Here is a 25379-nt window from a genome sequence, read left to right as displayed (position 1 = left end):
CACGTTTTTCTTGTATAAGTTGAACCACCATCTGCTAGCTGCAAAGAAGCACAGTGGAATTTATATGAGAAGAAAAGAAACCTCTCATTATGAGTCATAATGGGTCACCTGAGGCAGACTTTGACAGTGATGCTACTGTGTGTGAATGCAGTCAGTCTCAGGTGTAATATGTATGTATCTGGATATGCAGTTCAGGTCTATACAGGGTCAGAGAGACAGATGGATTCATATATAGCCACAGCTAGGCCAAATCTATCTCCAAAGACCAGCTGTTCCTCCTAAAGCACAGGACAGCTGATACATTGTTGTTATTAAATGTAATGTCACATACAGGTCATCAGTCTGTCGTGTCCTGACCAGCGGCCTTATAAATTGCGTTAGCCATTCTGCTAGGCTTCCGGTACCCGGAGGAGCCTGCCTCAGTAGAAAAGAATCAAATGTGACAACACACGCCTCGTAATTTGTGACTCTTATGGCTCCTGGCCTTCAAACTGGGGGGGGGGGGGGGTAAGCAGAGGTTATACATGGCCATTCTGGATAACTAGGTGAAAGGATGAAAGACTGCTGGGAGGGGCATCGTATGATGTAACCTATGGGCATGTGGGTGTGCCCTCGCTCATGTGTGTCTTCTTCTTGTGTACCTAATGTGCTTTGATGTATCTGTGTGTGTGTGGGTGGGTGGCTTCTCCTCCATCTATATAAAAGTCCTTCTTCTTTTCTGATCACGACAGCTTAAAATGAGAGATAAGTAGACCTGACTCAGGGATGGACCGTTTTAGCTCACAAGAACACACACTCACAGGAAGTATAACACAGAAATGAACTCGCCAACACCTGTGGCTTTAGGAAAATATGATCCATGTTCATCTTTTGTTATCTCTGCAGGAGTTTGGTTGCTGGGGGATACAATGAGTTATGAGGGCAAAATGTAGGAGCCACTGTTTGGGATTATCTAAAGAATGTCTGTCTTGTCGTACCGGATATGAGGAACATGAGCGGACGGCTAAACTGATTAAGCTTGATTTGAAAGAATGATGCTACGGGAGGCGTTGAGGTGTATTGATGTGACTCTCCCTCTCCCTCTCTCTCTCTCTCTCTCTCTCTCTCTCTCTCACACACACACACACACACACACACACACACACACACACACACACACACACAAAAACAGTACATACAGCTAGTCCTAAATTATTGCCCAAGGAGATAAGTGAAACTAAGTGAATCATGCCATCCTGATTTGATAAGAATTGAGCAGCATGAAGGGGCTCATGCTGGGCAGTTTGAATGGTACCATATGGAGGCACAAGGCGATCTCCTATTTTCCAGCTGAGGATGTTTATCAGACACTCCCACCACTGCGGCACCTGATCCTCATGTCCATCATCGATTTATGCAGAAGGAAACACAATACTTATCTTTATGCTTCCAGCAATCTACAAATGCAAATTTTAGCGCAGTCAGACACTGTAAACATCTCGTAATGACTCATGCTCGCTCGTGCTTTTGGCTAGCTATGATATGATTATACTAATTATTTCAGGATTGTAGTAACTTCAGCTAGAAAATGTGGCTGACGCGTATCTAGCCAGGTCAAAATAACACTTCCCCCAATCTGCCCATGCTAAATATTCTGGGCAAACACTTACACACATACCCACCTACACACTCATACATTCAGACATAAACACATACACTGTGGCGCACTGTTTTTTCATTTGAGATATGCTTATGTATTGAAATCGTGCTTTGTTTTGTTTGAGTTATTGCAGCATTTTTCTTTTGAAGATCCTCTCCTTTCATGCATTTCTTAGCAGAAATGATGCGTCATTCCCCGTGTGAATTCCCATTGATGCCGTTATTTACCCAACAAAGACCTCTGTCCTCTAAACTTAGAGCAATTTGCATCTGAACCATCATGCATTTCCTCCCCCCTTGACTTTTCCCCTTTACATTGTCTCTTAGCGGGATGCTGCAGGACTTCCAGGAGGCACACTCCAGGAGTCGTGACTGATGATGAAAGGTGTCCTGAGATGACACATAAATTAGATGCACACATACACACAAACCTGGGAAAGCCCACTGATAATCTCTGTATAATGGCAGGGGAGCCATCCCTCAGAAACATAGTACAAGCTGTACGAGCTTTGTAGGACATAAGCATAGCTGTCCATCAGCATGATGACAAAATCATGACCAAACCCTTTTAGATGGAACAAGGCCATAAATGTGTAAGTTTCCATAATTATATTATCTTCAGGGTAATGATGAAAGTGAGGCCTAAAATGAGTAATGCTAGGTCTACAGCCTCACCTCCCTGCCTATGTAGTGGTGTAAAGCTACACTGACCTTCTGTTCAGTTTCCTCTAAATGCATTTCTCAGGTCAAAAACTTGCATGTTAAAAAAAAAGAAAAACACACACAACAAATTAAATCACCCAGGATGAGTCATCTCCCATGTGTTCTCTCAGTCTGTTTTCTCTCTCTCTCTCTCTCTGTGCATTTTATTGTCACCCCTCCATCTGCTATCACTCTGGTTCAGCAAAGTGCAAACCTTCATCAGAGCAGCTGTGATAGGGCGAGACGGATGGTGTCGGAGGAAGATAGAGAAAGAAAATGAAGAAGGTTAAACAGGGATGAATGATAAAGCAACATCAGTAACGTTGAAGATCTAACGACAGGGCAGTCGAGGGAAAGCACTAGAGAGGTGGGTGTTAGAATGGAGGAATAAAGCAGAGTGGAGAATGCTCTCCACTGAATGCTTGCTGCACTTTTGTGGCACAGAATGTGATGCACATGTCAAAGAGCTCAGTCGAGGTGTCACGATCTAAAAAGCTTCTTTGGATATTTATCATGGTTATATGAAAGATCCTGTTTCCTGGGTACATTTGTGGCCAGCTGCTTTTTAAAACCGTTTGATTCGTTTTAAACTGAACTGCAGAATATTAATAAAACTGACCAGAGATAATAGCAGGAAGAAAATACAGGAACCCCCCCCCCCAAAATACATTTCATTCACCCACACAGTCAAACCCTTCTCTGTCTCATTTCATAGAAACTTCACAGTACATACATCAACAGTCACATTCTATCTTATACTTTACATAATTTAACAAAATCAGAATCAAAATATTAAGAACAACAGTTGCCTCATCCTCAAGAGTGTTATTATGTATTGTATGTGCCGGTTCCTTTTATTTACATATACATCACTTACTGCATGCTGGAGGATTTTCCCCCCTGCTGTTTACAACAATGGCTACGTACTAGAGCAGCAATTTCAGCAACCACAAAAGCTTTTTACTGTATTTGATGAATCATCCCTGTGTTCTATAAACCATCATAGACTGCAAAATAGATGTTAATATGTATGGAAATGTTATAGATCAGTACAGTAAAGAGGACAGAAACGGAATTGTTTTCGTCTTATGAACATGTAAATTTAATGTAGTACTTTATTAAGGCTTAAAAGGCCTGAAGTATCATTAACAACTGTCGAGTGTTAGATAGAGCGGGACAGATAATGGTGGAGGACAGGCAGAGAGGAGGCTAGAGAAGAGAGCTGTGAACCTAATGAACACTGTGCTTTTATTCTCTCTGCCCTCTCCAAGGCTGGAATCTGACTAATTACTACCTCTTTAACAGACCAAAACAGTCCCCTTCACGAACATGGCCTTCTTCTATAGTGGAGACAGCTTAGTTTTTTTACACAACATTTAATCTGTAGCACGTAGCACAAAATTCTGTGAAAAACACAACGAGACCATAAGAAAGAGGTTTCATTGTTCATGAGAATTATTGCATTAAAATAATATGAATTTGAAACATTCTTGAAAATTTAATTTTTTTGAAATTGTTCTAATGAAAACATATAATACCAGTCAATTATAAATGCACTAATTAATGTTTCTTGAAAATGTCTGTTTAGGTTTCCTTCTTTTTGTCCTCATGAAAGTAAAAAGACTAATTCTACAGCAATGCTAGCAGCTCTGTGAGGCTGTAGCCTACTTAGACACAGTGCAGTGCTGCTATGAGCTAATGTTAATGTTAGCATGCTAACATGCTCACAATGATAATGCTAACATGCTTTTATCAGGTATAACATTAATATGTTCACCCTCTCAGTTTAGCTTAATTGTTAACTATTTGTTTTGCTTTGTATGCTGCTAGCATAGCTAAAACATGGCTGGAAGTCATTTTTATGTGCGACAGTGTCACACCACAGTGTGTTAAGATAGTTGTTAGAAATGTGGGGTTTCTTTAGTTAAAATATACTCTTAATCTTATATGTCTTATGAGTTCTTTGGTAGTTTTGTAAAACCAAACGGACAGTATTTTAATTGAATTTATTTCAGGATAACCCCTTGAGATGTATCATATCATTTTTGAGGGGGTCCTGCAGCACACGTACAAAGTTAACCACACGGTACATATACATAAACATAAACACAATACATACATATCTGTTTCTCTCTTGTTACATACATTGAGAGGTTGAAAAGATCATAATGAACAATTTTTCACTTTCAGGTATTTTAACCACACTGGAAAGGTGGAAATTAGACAAACTGAGAGGGAGGGGGTGGGAAATGTAGCTATTTCAGTCTTCCAATAATAGAAATATGGAGAACCTATTCAGCTTTCATATGATCCAAGGATGCTTCACAGCTGCAGGCTATACAGAAACACATTGTTTATGAGCGTTACAGGATTTAGCATGTTTGTGAACTACTTTACTTTCATGTATTATATTTGTTGCAAGCTGTTTCATTATTTAAGTAGCCTATATTTTGTTCACCCACTGTATCCATAATATGGTATACTGCTATATTTTCTGCATGTGAGTCAAACATGTACCTCTAAACTCTTTATGTATTGAATTATTTCTTTTAACAAATATGCTGGTGCAGTGATAATTGATGATGGAGGGCTTGTATTGCTCAAATTTTGTATACTCTGTGATTGTAAACTTATGTCCTCAGATATTTCTGTTGACATTAACATTTTAACATTTTATGAACCCAAACTTCTCCGTTATTATTTATTGTTTTTTTAATCTTTGAGGTATATGTTCCCACTATTTGCTACAGCAGTGTACCCACAGGGACCATTAAAGTTTCATTTGACCTTATCTCATGTGTAAGGTAAACAGACTCATTAAGCAGGTTGCAATCACAGTTGAGGGTGACACACTGCAGAAGCACATCATGCGCATCATGGGGAATCAGCTCATCTCTGGGGAAAGGCTGCTGCCTGGCTGTGGCTACAGGTGCAACAGAAGCTAACACTCACAGCTGCACCACACATGCTCGCACACACACACCTAAATATATTTTTGTAACTCAAGGACTACCTGCTTTCTTATAGAGGCAATTTGGTGTTGAAGCTTTCAGCAGGGTCCTTCAATTTACATTGAGTTTTTCTGATGTTCTTCAGTAGTTCAGGTAAATAAATGCTTGATTAAGAATCATAAAAAGCATTATAAGAGCTGGTAATTGAAAAGACATGCAGCATGTGGCATGAAACAGCCATCTGTCTTTGATCTGTCCTGAACGCTGTGTGCTGCTCCCTTGTGGTAGAGCCTCCTGGCTAACACTAGCAGCTGCTGAGAGCTGTACACCCACAACACTTTGTTCTGTCAGTGATTTTAAGGATCAATAGTAACTGCCTGTTCAGCAGCAGCATTGCTATTGTGATGGTATCAGTCCTGAGCTCAGAGTTCCTCACCAACCAACAACAGCACCACATATTTGGGATTTTGACACAAATAGGATGCCCCTTGTTTGAAAGGCAACAAATAAAACAGTCCCCCCTTCTGCAGAAGCAATTAGGCTCACTAAAAACTGTGGGTGATGCGAACACAGAGTGAACCCTGTGTATTGAAGTGAACTTTCCAAAGATCGACTTGTCACAGTTGCTCAGGAAACATCCCTGAGGTGAGCCGTGGGTGACAGCTGCTGCCGCTCCACTGGCACAGGTAAATGCCAGAAACCCCACTTGGATACACTGCCTTGCTGACACACACACACACACACACACACACACACACACACACACTTTTGGGGACATCACATAGACTTTCATTTCCTGGAGACTTACTCTAAGCCCAACCATAACCAGAACACCACGGCATTTGTTCCCAACTGGACAAGTTGCCCTCAACTGGTCTTTTGCCTTAAATTTGTCCCCAAAGGTACTATAAGTCATACTCACACACACACACACTCACCGTGTCTCACCCTAATAGGAACACAAGCAGGCTTAGCTATTGTCATACTGTCAGCACATAGAATAGAGATGGATGACATGCATGTGCACACTTCTTTTCAGTTAAACAAACAGAGTCTCTCTGACACACACACTGTAATTGTTCAGCATAAACAGAACAATAACAGAAGTGGTACTGATGTTTCTTCCTGGAAAATGGATAGAGCTGAAGAGAACAATTCTGCGACAGTGGCACAATACAGCATTATTACTACATAAAAGAGTAGTAAAAATGATGATTGAGTGTTTAAATATTCCAAACATGCTCTTTTATGTGGACGGTCTTATCATCTGTATGTCTGAATGTCGAATATTATGAATCCATTGTATATGATGGTCGGATATCCAGTAGATCAGATGTCAGTAATGTCTGGTTCGGTATATTTGATGTTTTTTAATGTCGACACATGATGTAACAAAAAAAAGCACAAACAATGTAGCTCAAAGAAAAGCACACATAGGCCTACACTCGCACTCGCACAAAAACATTTAAGGCATAATGCGTAATGGGTGTAATATTGATTTTGTGCAGCGATCCTTCTCTCATCTGCTCTTATTGCTCTGCAGTGGTGTGATAATCAATCTTCCCATAATTCTTAGCATGAATAACTCTTTAATCTTCATTGAGCTGCTGCATTATTCCTCCCGCTGTAGAGTTTTCTCTCATCTCTCTGAGAGGTTAGCCAGGAAATGAATAGTATGCAGTACTGAGGAGGACCACCAGGTGTCGGTAGAGTAAAAGGAATGTATTTCAAATTTTACAGAATCAGATCCCAAATGGGGAAAGCAGACTTTCCTGCTCTTCACTTGGCCTGTTCCTTTTCCTGCTTCTCATACCCTTAATGACAGGAGACAGCACTGCGCCTGTGGCCATGTCACCTGTCCTAACAATGCATTTGTCACATACACACACACACACACACACACACAGAGCAAACAGAAGAAGCGAAAAGACAATCACCTCAGAATGAATATGATTACAAATATAATAACTCATGCAGAAAACTCATCCATGTGAGGTTTACACAGGCACAACCTTGCACCTGTGAGCTGTAGAGGCCACAGGTCAATTTATCATGCACATGTTCTGCTTTGAGTTTTATGGCCGTTAAGGTTTGTTATAAGTGGACATTGACATATAGAAATTCTTAAAAACCTACCTGAGACTCACAGCAACCCTTTCCGCTTCAGCAGACATGTGACAGCCACTTAAACGTGCGCACGTAAGCAGATCAATTTAGCTGTGTTGTAAATACCTTTTTAGTATATTATGGGTCACTGTGTTGTTCATGCAACTACCCAGTTATGTGTCATTTCTGTCACTTCATCTTGTAGTGTTGGCCTGCTGTCAGCACTGTATTAGTACAGTACACTCAGAAAGAAATGACATTTTGATTCACACTGCAGATACTTTTAATTACACGACATTTCTGCTGCTGGGCTAAATTATGAGCTATGAAGGTATTTCTTGGAGCACACCATTGGAGACTCTCTCTGAACAGCTCCACTTATTATTCTGATGATGTTTTTTTTAATTGATGAGGATGATGATGATGAAAATGAACAAACATGATACCCCTCTCATTAGCCATGTGTTGTTCTCTTTCTGACAGTAAAGGGGAGGCGGCATCTATCGAGACAGAGCTACTGAGGGACTACAGGTTTGGACAACAGCAGCTGATAGAGATTTGGGGACAAGCATGCGCCCTCGCCATCACTAAGGTCTGCACGCTTTCTATTTTCCACATTTATGTTGTTGTTTGTGTGCATGTGTTAGTTTCTATCTTTCTATTATTCTTTCTTGATTGCTTACTATCCCTACCTTACAGTAATGAAGCAGAACTCTTTTTCCTGTTTTTAATAGATTCAAAATCTCCATCCATCCAACCATCTAAATGTGTGTGGTCATGCTATTAGTATAACCAAAAGCAGAGACAAATTACATCATTCCAGTATGTTTTCATGGCAGTTTTTGTTTTTATTGTGAAATGGACCTTTGTTTTAACGTGCTGTTGTGCTTTCAGAGCTCTTTTCTTTTGACCATTAAACCAATGGCACCAAATACTGAACATTGGTAACCATTTACTGTGATGTGTATGTGTGTATGTTGGGTCTGTATTTCAGTGTGTGTTTAGCAGTAAAGCTAGCTACAGTGCTTTTTCCATTTTTAATTTTTAATAAATTTACACAGATTTTAAAGAAACTTCTTTCATGTTGTCATTATGGGGTATTGTTTGTAGAATTTTGAGGAAAATAATAAATTTTATCCATGTTGGAATAAGGTTGTCGCATAACAAAATGTGGAAAAAGTGAAGTGCTGTAAATACTTTCTGGATGCACTATATATTGTAAAACAAGTATTTCTGTTTTTGAATTTTCATATATTTTGTGACGTGTTTTCAATGAATTTAATAGTTTTATCTTCTCTTCTGCTCTGTCTTTTTATTGAAAAGAAATTGAAAAGTTTAACTCTACAAACATTTAGTCATTGTTTGAAAATGTCACACAAAGCATTCTTTTCGATCAGTCCTTTCCCTAGTCATGTGGCTGTAAAGATTACCACAATTTCAGTCAACTCCTTACATTGAGAGAGCTAGCTTTTTCTTTTAAATCCACATGCTTTTGGATGGATTGGTCAAATTAAAGTCATGCAAAACCTTTAAAAATTACTGTACTTTTCTGTATAAAGGCAACCAACCCAGAACCATTCTTATAAGCTCAAGTAAAAAAAAAAAATCCACTCCTGTGCAAATCCGTTTAATAGCGCACACTGTATATCACTCATCAACCATTTCTAAAGGTCACAAATTTTATCCCCAAATTGTTTTAGAAAAGCTGTTGCACATTCTGTCACTCTGAGCCTCAGTAATCACCACAAAACCTCTGGTGTGACCGTTCGATTGTACAAGAGGGCAAGTCACAGCTGCTGCTACTTACACCTTCCTAATTTGCATTAACTTCCATACAAAAAGCCTGACTGTTATATGGAGGAAATGTAACTTTCTGTGACATTTACTTCCAAACATTAGAGCGGCTCACCTCAGGGCAGAACACCTGAGCTCACTCTGTGGCAGCACTCCGAAACCACACTGGTCCTGAACCACAGCTCTTCTTCTCTGTGATCTGGACTATGTCAAGCTGAGTGTGTGTGTGTGTGTCCATGGAGGACTGTTAGGAACACATGTGGTTCCCTTTGACCATACCACTGGCTTGGTTTAATGCCACACTGGTTTTCTCAGTGGACTCTTCAACAGTAAGTGATGAATAAGAGTCTGAGCAACAAGACACATGAAACCTTGAGTTGCTGTCAGAAGGAGGGATGAAGAGAAAGAGAAGGAAAAAAGACAAAGGCAGAAGCCGAAACACAAATGAGTGCTTTACAAGAAAAATTTACAAAAAACACATTGATAAAAGTGATAACAGCAGCGTTCAATGAGACGTCTGTGATATCTGGCACAGAGAAAGCAAAGAAGACAGATATGTAGAGACATAATAGTAAGGAAGACAACAACATTGTTTTTGACAAACAAAATGAGACAAGTGAAGCAGTAACACTACCCTAAGCATCACCCTAATTTCATAGATTCTTGATTTATCAAAAATCAGGATTAAAGGAGACCTATTATGCTTTTTCATATTTACTGGCATATCTACAATGTTACAATGTCAGATGTTCTTGTTAAACATGGCCAAATTTTCAAATAAGGGTTATAAGGTTAAATAAGTTTTAAGCTCACAGTAAGCTCACGCACTCTACGGGAGGTAGAATGTGTCCGACTTGACGGTAGTGTTTTTATTGCCCGCCCCTGCAGTCGCCTGCAGCTCACGTTTGACTATCAAGTTGGTGAAAGTCAGCCGCAGTCATCTCGAACGCAGCTATTGACATTTCATCACCTTTTAAGTTGATGTGATAAATTTGACAGTTGCCTAATTACACTTCCTGCAGTTACAGAGCAACATCATCATTTAGAGCTGTGTTTCTGGCCACCTGGCGTATGTGAATAACTCTTGTTTAACTCTCTTTTTGGTCTCTATAAACTTCTGAGGGAATATCTGCCAAATGATTTAGCTGCTGAATGCTCCACTGGGTTCACCAGCTAGTTGCTAACTTTGCCTGTCCACTGTTTGGTAGCGTACAGTGGGTGTTTAGGACTTTTGTTAGTGAAAACAGCTTCCGGGCCAAAAATGACGCTGTGAGCAGTGACAGTGAACCAAAACAGTTAAGTCTTGAGCTGAATGGCTAAACAATGAGCTGAAACTTGCTCTAATGTCCCATTTAGCTGAGGAGAGGTTAATGTTTATCCGCTCATTGATTTGGTTCAGTCTCACCGCTCTCACCAAACTAATTTCCAGCCAGGAAGCTTTCTGTGGAAAATGCTCTAAAAGCAGACTGCACACTGAAATGGCAGACATGGCTGCGTTCCATTTACCTCGGAAGTCGGAAATCGCTGCTGGAAATGCCATCACGCCCGAGTGTGTGCTTGGCCAGCCATTGTTTACAACTAGGGAGGTTAGCCATTGTTACCAACACCAGTTGATAAAAATGCATTAGATGGTATGTATGCATACCACAGCAGCAACATGTCCACAGACAGTACTTTGCTAATGCTAATAAACAGTATAAACTACAGCTTTGATACTTTTGATACACGGACTAGCCATCTTGGATCACAAAGTCGAGGGTCGAGTGATTCTCTTGGCTTTCTGAGTCAGAAATCCGACTTAAGGGGGCATTCCAGTTGAAATTTCCGACTGGGAAATTGGAATTTTGGAGTTCCCAGTCAACTGGAAAGCACAAACAGACACAGTTAGTAACTAGCTAGTGAACATTGTGAAGTGTTTAGCAGCTCAAGAGCCAGATATTTATCTCAGGAGTTGGTAGAGACCAAAAAGAGAGCTAAAAGGAAAGTCAATATTTACATTCATCAGATGGAACAAAACACTACAAACACAGACAGACACAACAGCAACAGTTTTAAAAAAGTGAAATGGAAAATGGAACATGAGAAAGAGAAAAGTAAAAGCTGAGACAGGCAGAGTGGCAGCATCAGTCAGAAGCAGAGACTTTCACTGTTCTCCCCTCAGAGTGTGTGATTAAACCGACCACATCCACTTCCCCTCTATTATTATCAGCCACCGCTGGTCCCATGCCTGGCCCTCCACCAGCAGCCCCAACAGCATAGCCTTACTAGACAAACATGGCCAGGACGCTGTGGATCACTGCTGCCCACAGCCGCCAGCAGCGTGCTACTGCTTACATGACATCACTGCTATTTAAGGAAAATTACAGTAGAAAGCGATGCAGACAGTCTGATTTCACTGATGTCAATGCTGGCCTACTGCTGTTGGCTTCCAAGTATACCACACAAACAAGCTTGTGCTCAGTCACAGTCACACACACACACGCACACACACACACACACGCACACACACACGCACACACACACACACACACACACACACACACACACACACACACACACACACACACACACACACACACACCTACGCCTCAGGTTGCCAGATAGATTATAGGTTTTCTGTAAGTAATCCCTTTACTGTTCCAACAGCAGCAGCCGCAGCCACCAGGTCCAGACTGTGTGTGTGTGTGTTTCTATATCAGTCTGAGGCTTTTCAACACCTGAGTGGAGACAGGAGAGGTTTTTGTTACCACACAGCAATAAAAGAGTCTACAGTTTACAGGAGCCCCTGGACTTTAGCTTGGCCTTCTAGTGCAAATATTGATGGCGCTGTTATTCTACACAGTGTATTTGTGTTTTTAGGACCCTGATAATGTTTTCTCAGGCTCAGTGTGTGTTCAGGTTGATTGGAGGTGAAAGAACATGTGTGTCTTTAACATTTATTTCAAAGAGGTAATCCCTTGGAGACATTATTACAATCAAGACAGACATATTTGTGTGTGTGTGTGTGTGTTTGTGAGTGTGAGGGGGTCCTAGCAGTGCTTTTAACAAACCCCTGAACTCTCCTAACCTTTCTTAATTTGGGCCCTTCCTAAAGCTCATGTCCTAAAAGTGTCTGTTATTAATAAGCGTTATTGCAAAATTACAACCTATTTTCTTCGATGTAATTTTTTTTTGCTTGCGCTACAGGTCCATATGTAAAACTTTGCTGTGGGCCTTAAATGTCATGTCCACAGCAAACTAAGAAAATGTCAAGTTCTACAGAAGAACAGAAAAACTGAAGCAACCAGGTCCCAAACCTGCCAAACAGATGCAACAAACCATCTGGCCACACTCCTACAATCAAAAATATCATAAATATCTCAAACACTGGAAAACATTTGAACAGGTTTATTAGCATAATGGAGTCATAAAACCTTGTTTTTTTCTAAAACAACAATGAGATGACATATAATTTGATGCCAAGGGAGTTTAAACTGTTTGAGAGTTTTATTGAAAAACAAGATCTTTTTGGAATAAAGTGTATCACAGACTTGTATGAAGACATTTAATCAAATCTAAGATAGAATTAAAGCTATCACCACTACCGGGTATAAATCCATACGACTTTCGTGTGTTTTGGCTTTTATTGTGTGTACAATTAATCAAATAGCTCATAAATTAGTTTATAATTGCAAGCTATTTTAATATGATTAAATTAAAGTACCTATGGAATTCATTGCCTTTGACATCCCTCTTTTTTCCCCATTACAAAACAAACACACAAACAAAAGGGCACTTCCAACACCAACACAACAAACCTATTAACAGTTCTCTCCATCTACTCTTTTGCTAATTGCTTGCACTTATTCAGTGATCCATTTGAAGGCTCAATATCAGAACAAGTGACTGGATAGGATAGATATGTGTTAGAGTGAATCAAGCTTCAAAACACATTAGAGTGCTGCCTGAATTGATCCAGCCTGCTCCCTTTATAGCTGCTTATCCTCAACAGTGTATGGCTTTAATGGTTTCTGCAGCAGCATGAAATGGCTCCAGCAATGATATCACTGACGTATTTTGTATTAGAACCATTCCTCCACCTTTAATCTGTAGATGTTTTATTTTAGTCTAGTAACACCTATATGGGTTCACAGTCGGGGTCAGGACTATCTGAGACAATAGCTGCTTTAAAAGCTGGTCGCAGTAATTATGGTTAGCATTTCCGTCTTGGGAAGTCAGTAAAGAAAGCTTGACATTAAGCCACACACACCTACGCCTCAGGTCCACAGACGGTGCCTCTGTAAATGAACTCAGTGAGATGTGTCATTAACATCAGGTCAAGCAGTGTGAAGCTGTCCTATTTTACTGTCGTCTACTTTTAGTCTCTACTATTTCATATCCACCTGCTCCTCTTTCCTCATGTAACACTTATCACATCACATCTCACTGAGCCTGGGTGATAATTTCTCAGCTGAGCCGTTATAATGGAGATAACGGCTGCTGTCTCCTCCTGGATTCATGCTCTAATGTACTCTGAGTCTTCTTATGTCCAATTATAAAAAGAGGAGAATGGCCTATTTCTGACACTGTACGCAGGATAAGCAGTTTACGATGGATGGATGGAGGGATAGATGGAAGCAATGGATTTTATGTGCAGTGAAATTTCGTCCTATTTCAAGCTCAGTTTCAAAATTTGGAGGCAAAGGATCAACAATGTATGATTTTATCTTTTTTAAACAACCAAATGGCGGACAAGTATCTTAATTTGAATTTTGGAACATTTTAAATTGCAGCCTGCATATTATAGTATAATTAGGTTGTAAGTATGGTTACCTTTTATAATAATTTTAAATAGTTACAGGACACAATAAAACATTTATGGGGGACCAAAAGTCTTGTTATAAAGGGGTAACAAATAAATTATGGTGTAACTTAGAGGATACCACCTGAAAAAACTGCTAGCTAGCAAGCTTTCTCACTGAGGTGACACGAGTGAATGAAACAGACACAAACAACAGCCCCTATGACAGTGTTAGGGCGGACCAATAGGCTAGATGGTGATATTTCCCCAGTAATAGAACTTGCTCCATTGATTTGCTGGTTCAGTCTGAGGGGAAATGAAACAAAGTTGAAGTTATTTAAAAAAACTAAAAGATACAGGGCTTTTAAGAAAGAGCCCAAAGAAGCCCTACTAGCCCGGTCCGCCGCTGGGCTAACTGGTCTTATGACTTGTGCTCGCACAGATATATCATTTATTGGGAACTAATTGGATAGGATTTGGAAGTCTGCATAAAACTGCCTCCCTCAGTTCAAGTTATTTTTCTAGTTTATACAATTACTGTAACCTTTACAATGATGAACAATCATTCTTGTTTAAGGTAATAAGGCAGAAGCTCTCAGTTTAAATGAACAAAAAATCCCTTAAAAGCAAAAACAATTTTTCTTTCTACCTTTTAGTCAGGGTGCTATGGGGAGCCAGGGGGAACTTAGCGCCCCTTAATAAGATATCAGCTCCCCTAAAAGCATGATTTGTGATATTTTGGGGGGGTCTATTGACAGCATGCTTTATTGTCGTTAATTTCTACATTTTTCTATCATGCCTAAAATCAGGAGTGTCAGAGTTCATCCAGGCAGAGGAAACGATCACCGACCGGGCCAGTCGCTCCTTGATCTCCTGTCCCTGGCCCTGTATGCTCCACTCCCTTTCCGGTGCGGATTGTGTCGCTAGTTCGACCGACACGCTGTGAACGGTTCGTGATCGTTCCCTCTGGCTGGATGAACTTTACCTATGATCCATTTAGGCCTACTACTGCAGCCCCTCAGTGCCACGCAACTTTCTAAATTCTTCCCTCTCACGGGATAAAGAAAGGTCAGGTCGGAAACATAGCCTGCTGTTGTGTGAAGCATAATTGTAGCAAAATGGCTACATATGATAATAATATAATAAGACAAACATGCCTGACACTTTCACAGTCAGCCCCCAGCCTACATATGATTCAGCAGTGAGAATCACAGTGCGTCTGCCCCCCCGGCAAAAAAAACAGTGAGCTCCCCCAAAAGTTATGGTATAGTTGGCACACTGCTTTTAGTAAGGATCGCACACAAGCACAAACACACAGCCCTTCTGTTTAGGTGGTGGAGATGGAAGATTGGGCACTCAGGTTGACGGTTCAACAGGCGAATACTTGTCTCGATTAAGAGGGTGCAGAGTGATTTACAAGGAAATGTGCGGCCAGTAAATGAGGAAGATGCCAGCAGCCCGCTGCAGCCGGCCCGAGACCGGCTGCAGCGTATACACGGAAGCATCCCATGGTGAAGACACTGGTATTTTTTTCCACTGCTGCCAGGGTTATTTTAATGAGACTGGACCACTTCTCGTGCCATTTCCACCCTCGTCCGGTATGCTTGGCATGCTGCAGTCAGGAGTATGATGACATGAAGGCAGACACAGATCGGTTGACCTGCCCTGAATAACAGATATATACTCAATACTGAGGAGCATCCATCTTTCTCTTGCTTTTGTCTCACTATTATTCTCTATCAATGCTTCTATTTTCTCATTTGTACATGTGTCTTATGCTTTTTTCCCCATCACTCATCGGCTCCTGTTTCTAACAGCCTACCTATGTCTCTCCACCAGGCCTACCCTCTCAGCTCTCTAGCAAAGAAGCAGCCAACAGTGCTGGTGATCTGTGGTCCGGATCAAAATGGCTCCATTGGCCTGGTGTGTGCCCGACACCTGCGCATGTTTGTAAGTAAACTACTGTACAATGTATGTGAGGGTAGCCAACAACACAGTGCAGTACAATAACTTTACAGAAGAGTAAATCCCTATTATTATATTCAGCAACACGAAAATGATCCATCATAAAACACAGTCTGGTGCTTACTGAGTCATTTAGATGTTATCACAATTGGATCCCTTATACAGGCCCTCTGCACTTCAGCTCCTGTAAACGGCTCAGAGCAGTTATCCCATTACCCTCCCTGCATGGGCACTCAGACAGTCATGATATCATGCTATTGTTACTCTTGTTAAAGCCGTCTGTGTCTTACACTCAGCAGCCATGATATGATGTCATGACCATGAGGTCTGCCCCTCAGGCCACATACTGACGGACATTTCAAGACTAATTGTTTTTGAGGCAGGATTTGTCCTCTCCAAACACACATCACAGATCATGACCCCCAGACTATGACTTTATTGGAAGAGAAATATTGGATTTGAATGCATCTATACACTTTACCATATGTGTCTGACACACTAGATTTACAGTGCATTGATTGTTGTTATTAAAACCATGTTGGATGGACTGTGTTTAAGCAGCCTGATGGCTCTCTGCGGAGTCTCTCTCTCTTCCCTTGCCTTACACTCTCTGTCTTGTTTTTCCTCTTAAGACCAAGGTCAGTGGTCAGCTCAGAGGGACATATATATTTTACCCTGGTATTTCCACAAATGAAAGCTTCTCCATAGAAACAATTAGGCACCAATTCCCTCTTTTAAATATATATTTTGTGTGCTATTTTAACCATTTTTTTGTCGCTTTCTTTGTAATGTTTTTACCTTTGGTTTCTGTTTTTTTTTCTGTGTAATAGTCCAATATTGTGAAAACTCTTACTGCTTCTTGAAATGTGCTATATCAATAAAGTTTTGTTATTATTATTGTCAAAGTGAGTGCACACTATCAGTATTGGGACCACACTTGCCTGAGTTTGTTCTAACTTGAGAAACTTGAGTACTTACTTTGAATTGTGAATCACCCTCCTGGTGAAAGAGTGTATGTTTTTCATGGTGCGATGTGATCCCTGTCAGCAGGAAGACATGCAAACATACACGTGAGACACACACACACAGACACACACAGCCCTGAGCTGCTGATGGAGAGCTGTGAATGTGATTAGACAGAGCATAGAAATGAATGATCAGCTGCAGGAAAACAGGCCAACTTGCTTGTCACGTCACTCAAAGGCGTCCGTGTTCACAAAAGCAGGTTTTGTGTGAGTCTGTCATGCATCTTTGATTATTTCCACTGAATGGGCAAAAGCACAATGCTGCATACCGGAAGACACACTTATTTTTTGATCAAAGCAAATGTTGGATGAGAGTAAAAAACAAGTCTTATGCCCATTAGTTCCGGTGTATTGTTCGTATTAAAATAAGTGGACATGATGTTTTGTTTGGCTCACCACTTTGTGCTGTATAGACAATCACTGCACGGAAAGTTCACATTTCTGATGTCAGTCACATTACAACTGGCAAAAATGAAATACAAAAATTCTTTGTCATAGTCATATATAATAATTAAAAAAAACTTTCAAACTTACTGGACAATACAGTTGAATAGTTGCAACAATATGTTGTTTCACGAGATAAAGATTTTGGTGTGCTGAAGACCTCAAAACATCCTAATGGGATATGTACAAAAACAAAATACTACAAGACACCATCGGACCCTCAGGGAGAGGAACTGTGTTAAATCTGAGCATTAATTGGAAACACACCTTGTCTGTACCCTCTGCTTGTTTATGTCTCACGGCTCATTTCTGTTTATGCTCAGTGACACACACACACATACACACACACACGCACACACACACGCACACACACACACTGTGGATTGTATTTGGCTCATTTGCTCGCTCTGTGCTCTGCGGAGATCAGGCTGGAGATGACGTCAGGTGATGGTTTGCTTTGGTAGTTTGATTGGTTTAGGATCCCCAAGGAAGCAGCAGTCTGTCTGACCTGACATATCACTTCCTTTGTGAAGCAGCCTCAGCTCAGCCAGATTTGAAAGTACCGTTTCTATTTATTTATTTATTCGTTCATGTCTGTGAAACAGGTCTTTGGCTTGAGCTGCTAAAGATTCGAGAAGGATTTACTGGCCAGATGTTAAGACTCAATATGCAATCTATTTTAAATCAGTGATGAAAGAGATGAATGACAACAAGAAGTACATTTATGTTGCATGTTCCAAGCGCAATAACAATAACGTAGGCTAATCAAATATACCAAAATGATCACCCTACATCTGTCAAAAATGTCACAATGGCAATGCTAACAGACTGATGTTTAGCAGGTATAAAGTTTATCATATTCACCATTTTAATGCTAAGGTTTGCTAATTAGCACAAAACACAAATCGCAGCTAAAGCAGAGGTATTTAGTCATAAACTAAAGCACTGGACAAACAAAAAAAATTACCGATATTATGGTGATGCTACATGAGATACTATGGGGTCACCTTATTTCTTTTTCATCCTATGTGGGACAGGAATGTGTGTAGCAAATTTCATGACAATCCATCAAATTGATGGTGAGATATTCCAGTCTGGACCAAAGTGGTGGATCAACCATCAAACCAAGTAAAAAATAGACCAACATTGCCACCCCTATTGCCATGCTGCTAGAATGGCTATGTTTATTTCCAGAAACGATGACCCAGTTACCCTGCACACACCTCACTGTCAACAGATTTTTTGCTACTTACTTTCTATTTAAGAAACCTGTCTGCAATGTGTTCTGTGGATTTTCCAGACTAATGGCACATTTTTCTGGATAGATCTTACTGTTGATTTTTTTTGACTGTAACTTTTAAATGCTGGTAACACTACAAATGAAATTCCTTTTACCTCCACTGTATTCAGATGGATGATATCTCATAGCCTGAGAATATAAAACAAAACTGCATGGCTTGATACCAATAGGGATAAGTGAGATCTGGCCCTTTGAAAGAAATTATGTAGATACTTATCTATAGGACTATGTTTTTTAAGAAAAATAACCTTTTACATTATCAAACATGCAAACAAGCACAAAGACTCAGTGCTGACAGTGTTTCTTAGGTTTGAAGATTTATCTTTGGGACTGTGTAAAGGTCACGGATCACAGACGCTTCCTGCTGAGCATCACAGACCTTTCAGACTGCGAGAGTCTGGATTTCTACTCCACTCAGCTTCCAGTATTCACTGAGAAAGCAGGCTGTACAAAAAACAACTTCTGATCACTTGCCAAATATACATGAATCATGTCAGTACTGGCTGAAATTTAAGGCTATAGTGTTGCAAGGACTTAACATTTTCTTTATTTTTGTGTGTTTCTCTTCTCTGTTGTTTGTCTCTGTTGCCTCATTTCACGCAGGAATATGAGCCCACTATCTACCACCCTAAACGCTCCCCACAAAGTCTACACCAAGACTTTACAGTTCAGTGTGAGAAGATGGACATCCCTTTCCTCTCCTACCTTCCCACAGAGGTCAGCAGCATTGTTGGAGCATAACACATTTGAAGAGCTTCAGTGGTGTTGTTGCTAGCTGTGCAGTTTAAATGACACTTAATTAAATATATATTAATATTATATAATAAAATCACTTAATTTAGAGTATGCATTGTTGATTCATTTTTAACAGTGAAAACTGCTTTGATTAAAAGAGTTAAATGCCACTCCCCCGTCTGTACTACAAATATGTAGCTGGATCCAACAGCTGTCTAGCTAAGCTCAGCATAAAGAATGACCAAAGGCAACAAATTCTGCCTACCAGCACCTCTAAAACTCAGCAATTAGCATGTTATATGTCATTTTTTAAATCTGTACAAAAAATAAAGAGTGTGCTATACTATTTCTTGACCGGGCGGGACGTAGAGTAAATGACATGATACAACATGTTAATTAGTGAGCTTTAGAGGTGGCAGCATTTTGTTTTGTTTTTGTTAAGCCAGCTGTTCCCACTGGTTTCCAGTCTTTAAGCTAAGTTGAGCTAATCGGTTGCTGGCTGTAGCTTGAACGGGTAGATGATAGAGTGATATCAATCACCTGATCTAACTTTTGGCAAGAGAGCATTATTGTGGCCGCGAACTCTAGTGGCTGTATAAATAGGCAGAAAGTCCACATAAGGATGTAGGATGGGGTGGTTGGACGGGTCAAACCCCAGACTTAACGCTCAGTCGAACAGTGTTCAAGTACCATGTCATGCCCTTTTCACAGCTTTTCAGATAGTTTGATTTGCTTTCCTATGCTGTTCATTCATTCATCATGCAACAATTCAAATTTGTCTTATGAACCATTGGAGGGATCCCTACGTCCCAGGTTGGGAATCACAGATTTAGGAGAATCATGTACAGGACGTTAATTCTTAATTTATTCATGCTGAGGTCTGTTCTGTTCAGGTGCAGCTCATAAACGATGCCTATAACCTAGTGATTGATGCCATGCTGGGGCCAGAGGCAGACTGTTCCAACATTAAGGAGCCCTACTCTGGTATTCTGGTCACCCTGAAGCAAGTCAAGACCCCCATTGCCAGTGTGGATGTGCCCTCAGGTAAATGTTCATACAAAGTGTAGGCATCAGGCTGGAGGCTCAGAAACACAACATGAAAAATGGGCCTCCAGGCAGCTTCCTAGGGGTCATGGCTCCCAGGCAGGAGTTTTCCACGTCTGGAGGCACACATGGAGGATAAATCTTATGCTACAGTGAGCTCAATGTGATCTCATCATACCCTGCTGCATACCTGCTCAGTGTGAGCACAACAGGCAGAAAATGATTACAATCCTGCCGTACCATAAATACCTCTTTTTCTCTCCCTCTGTTCTGTCTTCCTCAGGTTGGGACGTAGAAGAACCAAGTCAGGATGGGATTAACCCAGATGTTCTCATCTCCCTTACAGCACCAAAGAAGTGCGCCATGAGTTTCTCAGGGAAGCATTTCTTGGCCGGACGCTTCCTGCCCTATGACATCCAGAAAAAATACGAGCTTAACCTCCCAGACTACCCTGGCACAGACTGTCTCATAGAATTGTAACACATGGCAAACATAAGAGCCAGTGTGACCACACCTCATTTTCAACAATGTACGGTTAATCTTTTCTCTTGTTTTATATTTTATAGATTGTTAATGTGATTTAATGTTAACATCTCAGTTGTGTAGATCAGGCTACACCTTATAGCCATATGTGCTGTTGAGCTACAGTAGAAGGATATTTAGAAACTGTGGTTTGAGTCGTGTCTGTTTAGGGAATGGCATGAGGAGTTTTTGTGTCAGTCTACTTGTAAAAGCTGTAGCATTACACTGTTTTCTGATTACTTCGCAAAAAAATGAAATTTCTTTTTCCACAGTCAGCAAAGAGAGGTGAATTTTCTATGACACCAACCACAGGAATGTGTTTTTTTTCTTCAAATCTTTTTTGATGTTCATGACCTGATGCTCTTATGTTTGACTTTCTACTGAAGTGTGCTGCTGAGATGAGTTAGTGTAGGTTGGCAATTTTGAATTTTCTTTTTATGTGTTTTTGGTTTGTTTGGTCAGCCTGCACTTCTGCATTACTTTTATTTCAGTGACTTTATTAGCTGTTACAAAAGGCCCAGAAGGTCCTCGTCCAATAAAAAAGTTCCTTTTAAAGGATGGTTCAGTCTCTGGTGTTTTGTTTTCCTTCAACTAAAGCGGCACTGATCAATATATTTTATATCAACAATGAATAATAAATTGACTACATTTGATGATGGGAAAGGGGGTCGCTCGATGTGACAAACCCACCAAGAATTACAGACCAACTCTGCAGTTTTCATGGAGGCTTTTAGCCTGTTTTGGATCATTGTTTTGGTTTTATGGCCTGCATCTCTGCTCTCATAAACCATGTGTACAGTTGCAGCAGTCGAGTTATCGACTAGTGTGTGTATACAAAAACACGACTTCAAATGAATGCTAATGTTGCTCAGTGTCTTTTGGATGTATAATTAGGCAACTACTTGCTTACATGTTCACCAACACCTTTATTAGGTGTTAGTTATGTTTCCATCTTGTTCCACTGCCCCCAAGTTGACATTTCTCTCACATTATTTTAGCTGATATAGTGCTACCATACATGTCAACAATATTATTTTATTGTTAATTTTTTTTTATATTCAAAGCTAGAGTTAAAATCCTCTGGAGCTGGTATTGGCAGTTTTTCTTGGGTGCCCGTTTTAGCAGCAGGGTGCAGCTGCTTGCTAATTCAGGCCTTGAACACAGCTCAGTCTGTTAAATGACGGTCAGTAATCACAAGGCCGCCTTGTGTTGCACATCACATGAAATTGGCGTTGTGCTCCTTAAATGAGCACACACTGTTACTTCTGCTTATTGGTTCCCAACTGGATTTGATTTGGTAATGAGAGCCATAAACAGGTGTGATCGGGCTATAATCGGCTGTAGAGGAAGGTCTCTCATTATTGAGCTCAGGGTTTCAGGCTTCAATGAGAATGACTAAGTGAGACTGCTGTGTTTATGGATGAGGTAATGCGTATTTATATGAAGCACAGGAGCTTCTTCTGAATCCTAATGCACTAATGCCCGGTGTGGGCGCACATGTGTGAGTGGGTGTAGAAAGTCAGTGAAAAGGAATGTCGATCCGTTTTTTCACTTGGTGGTATTAAATCTGTCAGAGGCACACTGACGAGAGATGTAGAAATATGTCTGAGCGCTCAGCAGTCCTGTCTTTCATGCCTGTCTAATCCCTGTCCAATCCCTGTCAGGAAACAACGACTTGTCACCACTCTGTCGTTTGTGCTTTTCATGAGAGCAGTTGAGTAATGAGCTTTGGAGTTACGGTGGCCTGGACAATTGAACAATCATAAGTGACAGTGGTACTTGTTGTAAAATCCAGTGAGAGATAGACTTAGGAAGAAAGATTAATCCAGTGCTCACACTTACCTTTTTACTGTGATGAATATTGGTTTTAAAAATAAACAATCATTGTATGTTTAATCTTCGAGAACTGTTTTGTAAACCAAATGTTTAGGTTATCTACTTTCCATACTTAAGAGTTGACATTTGTTCATTCATCATCAACACAAGGCTGCACAATGAAATTAAAATTGTAGCCCCTTTCATGCTACACACACAGAACACACACACAAATATTTAAAATTTGAATAGAATAAAAATAAAATAATGCTATCATTTTATTTTTATAATTGATTTATTGTTTATCGGGACAAGTAAATCCTGATAGCATACCGGTGGGCCCGGGTTTGTTAGGAGTCATTCCTAAATTACCTGTTGCTAGATGGGCCTTTAAACAAGAACACACTATGGGGAAACATAGATAAACACAAAACACAAACATTAATGCAATAAAACACAGTGAAAACATCATGAACAGATAATCACACAATGTCTGAAAGCTATTTCAACATGAGTTTAAAATGATTCTATTTATAATCAGGAGTTCTGTGAGTCTGCATATTGATCCTCTTAAGAGAGAAAGAAAGTCTGTCCAAAGAAGGTTTTACCTTCTTTAGGCAGACACTAAGCACCTCACAGGAGCCTGGTTATGTAGGCATGTATGAATAAAGTATTATTAATTTTGACAGTCCTCCGCTTAAGTAAAAGTACCAGTACAACAGTCTAAAAATTCTACATTACAAGTACAAATCCTGCATTTAAGTGAAAGTACAGAAATATTATCCCCTGCTGACACATACTAAAAATTAATCAACTTTATTGGCCACATACAATTTATACACAGTACAATGCATGCAGAATTTTTTCTCTGCAATTAATCCATCTTAATTGGGAGCAGTGGGCAGCCATCATGCAGCGCCTGGGGAGCAGCTGAGCGTTCTGAGCTAATGTCGCCCACTAAATGCTGAGGTAATGTTACTGACTAAATAGTATGTGTTGTCTGTATATCTTGTCAAATAAACACAGAAAACACAACAATGCGTTGACATCATAAATGTACTTCTGAATACTTAAGTATTTTTAAAAGCACGTACCCCAGCACTTTTACTTAAGTAAAAATGTGACTGAACAACTTGTATATGAGTAATATTTGACAAGGAGTATCTATACTTTCACTCAAGTCTAGAGTTGTGTACTTCCATCTCTGTATATTATTAGATATGACATTTTTATATTTTTAATACTGATGCATTAATGTTAGAGCAGCATTTACTATTTACTGTAGCTGCTTGAGGTAGAGCTAGTTTAGTAGTTTAGTCATCAGATAAATCAGATGAGACAGGAAAAAAGAAAGAAAAGTTCTGCAACATAAATTTATATCTATATTTTTGACTTTTCACAAATATTTTTCTTCTGAAATAATGGATAATTTTATCACTTCGGGCTGGAAATGTTTTGATGTGCTGTGTAGGTATAGTAGTCAACGTTAATTGGAAAAATAACCAGTAACTATAAATTACTAATAATGTAGTGGAGTCAAAATTACAGTATTTCCCTCTGAAATGTAGTAGTAGAAGTACAACACAACATAAAATGGATATACTCAAGTACACCTTAATTAATAAGTATTAAGTAAATGTTCTTAGTTACTTTCCACCACTGAATTGTAAACTCATTGTCAGGGATTGAGTGATAAAATCCTGGACTTATTTTCATCCTTGTCCCACCAACCTTTATCAAGATGGAGACAGGCATTCAGTGTGGGACTTATGTAAATGTACTTGAATATGTGATTTTTTTTCAAGAGGGGCATTTATTTTGAAAAGAAATTCTTTCAAAATTTGTTGTACACCTTGTAAAAGAGTTAAATGAACGTTCTTAATTTTCTTTTACAAGTGTTGTTGCTGAATTGCAACAAGTGACCTGCTGCAAATGACCCAGAGTACATTGCACCTCATAAGCACGTCTCATGTCTGCGTCCTGAGGAGTTTTTCCTGAATGGCATGCTATATGACGCCACTTCCACTATTTGGCAGTGCATCACCCCGCAATCAGCAACTGTTAAAAAGTTACAAAACTGAACCAGAAGTTGAACCAGAGGCAGAGCAGCATCTGGCACTGTCCTGTATCTGGAGAGACAGATAAAAAAAGAGTGAGGCAGAGAAAAACAGACGGGGGGCAAATGAAGGACATGACATTTTACAGAACACGACTAAAACGGCTTCTCTTAATTAACACAGAATAAAACAAGAGATTTTTCCAACCAGTTTCCTACATATTACATGTTAAAAGTGCAAATGAAATATAATAAGTTTTGTTATAAGAAACAAAAATAAAATAGGTTTCTCAAGCACACCAATATGCTATTCTGTACTTGCAGGCACACACCTGCTCTGTGTATAAACTACACTGGAGAAACGGAGGTCTACAAATCAAAGAAAAATGAAAATATTGTTGCAAAAAAGTCTGAACTTATGAGATCGTGGTTAGACAAACAGGTTAACACCTTTTTATTTTTAGTAATAGCAACCTCCCCCTCCCACACACACTCCCTACCT

General features: G+C 39.9%; 1 protein-coding gene across 1 annotated transcript in view; it reads left to right on the top strand.

The window, feature by feature from the left end:
- The window catches only part of yjefn3 (YjeF N-terminal domain containing 3), a 43069-nt gene extending 21505 nt beyond the window's left edge, over positions 1–21564 (top strand). Inside the window, exons 2-6 of the mRNA XM_038716249.1 lie at positions 7881–7989; positions 15811–15921; positions 19309–19422; positions 20334–20484; positions 20768–21564. Coding sequence (XP_038572177.1) covers positions 7881–7989; positions 15811–15921; positions 19309–19422; positions 20334–20484; positions 20768–20964 — 682 coding nt within the window. The 3' untranslated portion in view covers positions 20965–21564. The remainder of the gene's footprint in view (positions 1–7880; positions 7990–15810; positions 15922–19308; positions 19423–20333; positions 20485–20767) is intronic.
- The last annotated feature ends 3815 nt before the right edge of the window (positions 21565–25379 follow it).

This window comes from Micropterus salmoides, unplaced genomic scaffold (genome assembly GCF_014851395.1).
Source record: "Micropterus salmoides isolate LMB-PRFRI ecotype aquatic unplaced genomic scaffold, ASM1485139v1 Ms_hic_scaffold_13, whole genome shotgun sequence".
Lineage (NCBI taxonomy): Eukaryota > Metazoa > Chordata > Actinopteri > Centrarchiformes > Centrarchidae > Micropterus > Micropterus salmoides.
Note: the sequence above shows the minus strand (reverse complement) of the source record. Positions and strands in the feature narration are given on the sequence as shown.